General features: G+C 46.3%; 1 protein-coding gene across 4 annotated transcripts in view; it reads right to left on the reverse strand.

Annotated features, from left to right (window-relative positions):
- SLC22A15 (solute carrier family 22 member 15) overlaps positions 1-4427 on the reverse strand; it is a 128428-nt gene that overhangs the window by 68655 nt on the left and 55346 nt on the right. For all 4 annotated transcript variants that reach the window (XR_006679425.1, XM_045283699.1, XM_004714861.2 and 1 more), the window contains one exon: positions 1754-1969. Coding sequence is in view for 3 of the 4 variants with exons in the window: in XM_045283699.1 (XP_045139634.1) it covers positions 1754-1969 (216 nt within the window). In the remaining variant the exon portion in view is untranslated. The remainder of the gene's footprint in view (positions 1-1753; positions 1970-4427) is intronic.

The raw sequence follows: 4427 nt of genomic DNA on the forward strand, positions 1-4427 counted from the left end.
TTGCCGCTTCCATTAATGCTCAGAACATCGGGAGAGGCAGGCTGGAATAAGCTAGACAATAAAGAAGTCAGGTTCTGTACGTGCTCATCAGGTGCCCCACTGACTTACAGACGTGGCTTTGAATCCACCCCTTCAAACTCCCAAGGTTCTGAAGGATCACATACAGTGGTCCCTGTGAATTCATGAGTGGGGACACCCCACAAAATGCATCACCCAGCACGACCATTTGAACGTCCTCTTAACTTCTTAAGGAGCCCTGATGGTGTAGTGGGTTACACAATGGACTTCTAACCACAAGGCCAGCAGTTCGAACCACAGCCCACCAACCTCTCAAGGAAAGAAAGATCCACAGCCTCAAAAACCCAAAACCCAATTTGTCCTGATTTGACTGCTTATGGATGCAGATTTCACAAGGCTCCACTGGAATGAAGATTCTTCACATCAAAGAATATGATTGTCTCCTCAGAGCACTGGGTTGATGGAAGTGAGCAGTATAGAAATTGGATACCCAAAATGGGGTATATAAAGGAATTAGTGGCTGGCTTACAGTCTTTCATAAATGGGAGAAGATATTCGTAGGATGATAGGATTAAGGTGTAGGTGTTACTCAACTGCAATTGTTAGGCATAGGATATTTTTGTTTTTTCACTTATAGAATGTTATGTTCAAGTGAAGGTGGCACATACTGAATTGTATACATTTAGTTTTATCCTGTTAGCTACAGATATGATTTTCTTATTGTTTGAAATTATGTATTGCTAAAGAGTTGTGTGAAAGTATCAAATTGACAAGGGGTGGTCTGTGGTAGTTACATAATCTGTTGTCAATATGAGAGCATTAAGAGTGAATGGGGTGGAGTTTAACCTGTCAATCAGGAGGCAGCTTGATGACCTCATTTGGAGGAACTAAGGAGATAAATAGCTCACCTGAGGTGGGGCACACGCCCAGTCCCTGCAAGACATTCTCATTGACAAGCCACACAGAGACAGGCTGATGGCAACCAGAGCCTTGGAGCGAGAGAAGCCATGTCCAGACCCCCTGCCAGTACTGAGATGCTTACAATGTCACTGGATGCAAAAGACTTCCCACCCACTGGCCTGTGATCTCCCTGCATTCTGCATCATTGCATGTGTTTTGTGAGTCTGAAGAGGAATTTATACATTGGTATCAGACATATGGGCTAATATCAGACTTAAGGACTTGATCTGGACTGGGCTGGGTTGTTTTCTCAATGTTCAACTGCTCTTGTACAGAAAGCTCTTTTCTATACACATACGCATGTCTATGAATTTGTTTCTCTAGTCGACCCAGACTAACATAGGTCATAATAAGTCGGAACTAACTCGATGGCAGTAGGTGGGTGGGTTATCCATTGCTTAGTGCTGAAACCCCAAACAAAGGTCGGGATCTTTAAGGTCGGGATCTTTAAGGCCTGTTTTAAATGCTTCTGTATCTCGTACGCTTCCTTTCTTTTCCTTCTTTTCTGTTTTGCTTACATACGTTTATCAACTCTCATGTACAAGGATGTGTTTCTTATGGCTACAAGCTCAAGTTTAATATGTCTGTCCTCAGGGACCATGGATCAGCTCTGGCTAGAGGCTTGCAACCCACCCGGTACTAGGGGAACACGAGGACATTCCGTTACTTCTGGGGAACCCAGCTCACGACCCCAGAAGAGGTGCAGTCCCCATCTCTCTGGAGAAGAAACACCAGGGTTCTTGAAGAACAATAAGATGCCCTTCTGTGTAATTACCAGATGAACATCAGCATCAGCGTGTGCCCCAAGAGGATCCGGTACCGGAACAGGTCCAGGAAACTTCCTGTCGCCCTGTTGCTCCTGTTGGCGGGATAGGTTAACGAGACGGTGCACTTGAGCTTGCGGTTCCTCCTGGCAATGAGGTAGAGTGCCTCCTCGGCCTCACTCAGTCGACCCTGGGAGTATAACCAACGAGGTGATTCAGGAATGAATCTGAAAGAGATGTCATTAAAGGCTGTATATTCATCTAGGTACACATGGATAGGAAGGAGACAAATTGCCTACTCTTACGTGGGTCCCCTCACCACGACGGGTCCCATGTTAGACGTCTTAAGCTTGACATTCTCAGTGACGGGCACTAGCAAGAGGGTTACTTTCAGCATTACGTCAACATGAAACAACTGTCCGCTGACTGCACAAAACGACAATGGGGCTTCAATAAGAGCCAGGAGAAAAAATAGGTAAACAGTACACACTGTTTTTGAGCTTTAGAGTTGTAAAATCTTAATATGTTGCCTGGCAAGTTAGGAAGCCCATAATACCGAGTACCGCAAGTTCTTTATAAAGTAAGTTATTTGCTACTATAACTACCAAGTGTCAAGCATGTAGATTTTAACTGAGCTCTTCAAAGATTTCAATGGTGTGTGTCCTTTCACCTCTTCACAGCCTACACGTCTGGGAGACTTTTCAAAGGCAAACCAAGGTAAGTACAGCGAAGAAGGTTTGTTTGCTAAACACAAGAATCTTCTGGTGAAATATGACATCATTTGCATGAAATGAAATGGAGGTAGAAAGTGCTGGTTATTTAGTACGTCCTTTGGCATCCAGTGCCCTTCAGTAAAATTGAACAGTGACACGCACAGTATAGAAGGGGGGATCCTCCCTGCACCGCCAGTCCAATAACCACTTCCTGGACTGAGCAATAAAAACAGGCAGGATTTCCTCCCAGAGTTTTGCTGCCATGGAGAGAACTCGAGTGCTCGTTGGGTTGACGGCCAAAGAGAGAAGGCAGGCAGGCCACCTGCGACATCCTGAAAAATCCCTCTTCTGAGCGCTCCCTGGCCATTTGACCACTCTGCTGCCACTGGAGGAAAGAGTCTAATAAAACCGCCTCTGTTGGAAGTCGGGTCTGCCGGCTGTCAACTGCACACTGTGGGTCCCGCGTGGCACTATGTAACCCTGACTAAATACTCATTTAAAAATGCACAGAAGACTACTGGTGGCGACTACATAAAGATACACTCTAAATAGAACAGTGAGAGAAAGAAATGTCCTAGGAAGTAGATGACAACAAAAATGAAGGAGGAGGCTTAGAAAGAGCAGTAGAAAATATGCTGAAATGGTAACAGCCAGCATCTTTGGATCAAGGGAGCCCCGGTTGTGCTTCGGGAGAATGACTTGGGCTGCTAACTGCAAGGTTGGTGGTTCAAACCCACCAGGCACTCTGGATAAAGAGGCACAGTCCCCGGAATCCTGCACTGTGGGGACTAGGGGTCAGCACACAGCCGATGGCACTGGGTTTGGGTCTTCGGGTAATGTCAGCCATTGCCCCTCCTTTGAAGCCACCCTGCTTCCAAAACTGTTTATTAGTGACAGAAATGGCTTAAAATTTTACAAGTGAATTTGCAAAGCTGATACTTGGGAGAAATCCAGGTTTTGAAATGTGATTCTGTTGAGTTAATAAAAGTACTTACATCTGGGGAAGGGTCTACCATGTTGATGAGGCAAACGTACTTACAATCTCATACGAGGGGAGCTGCAAAATTTTCCTGAAAAAATACCAGTATCTTTTAGTTCCATCTTTTCCCCCAGGAACTTTTTGAAATGCCTTCCTATTTCTGTACATTTTGACAAAGCCAGGAAGCCGATGGATCCAGAGGCTCACCCAGCTCCCCGTGGACAGATTTCGTCCTACAAATCCCAGCCCCTGCAAGTGACGTACAGACAAAATTTCAAGGAGACAGCAGGCCTCTGAACTTTCAAAGACATGCTACCCTGGAGGCCCTGAGGTCACCGTGAGGAGCCACGATACCCAGAGAACAATGCCGCCCCAGAGAGGCTCACTAAATATCTTTACGTGGTGAGACATCTTTGGGGACTTAAGAAGGTACCAGTTCTCAGGAAATAAACAAAGCCACTCAAAATCCAGTTTGATGGAGATGAGGAGCTTTGCAGCTCCATCGTGATTGCTGCTGATAGAGGTAAACACGGCTCGACTTTAAAATATCGTGTTGCGGTGAGGGGCCATCGAGGGGATTCCAGCCCATAGCGACTTTACACGACACTGAAGGAAGAAGTGCCCGGTCCGGTGCCAGCCTCACAATTGTCCCTCTGCCTGCGCCCCTGTTGCAGCTGCTGTGTCCATCTATCTCCTGGAGGTCTCTCCCTCTCCTTCCCTGCCCTTCTACTTCACCACACATGGCGTCCTTCTCCAGGGACGCGTTTCTCCTGATAACATATCCAAAGTATGGAAGGCGAAGTCTTGCCATCCTGGCCTCTGAGAAGCACTCTGCCACACTTGCTTCATGGTATGCTGGGTTGTCCTTTTAGCAGTTCGTGATACTTTCAATCTTCTCCTCCAGCAGCACAATTCAAATGCATCGGTTCTTCCTTCGTCTTCCTTATTCAGTGTCCAACCTTCACATGCATACGAGGCAATGGAAAACACCCT

The sequence above is a fragment of the Echinops telfairi genome, unplaced genomic scaffold (genome assembly GCF_000313985.2).
Source record: "Echinops telfairi isolate 266 unplaced genomic scaffold, ASM31398v2 ScPeMD7_7466;HRSCAF=8504, whole genome shotgun sequence".
Lineage (NCBI taxonomy): Eukaryota > Metazoa > Chordata > Mammalia > Afrosoricida > Tenrecidae > Echinops > Echinops telfairi.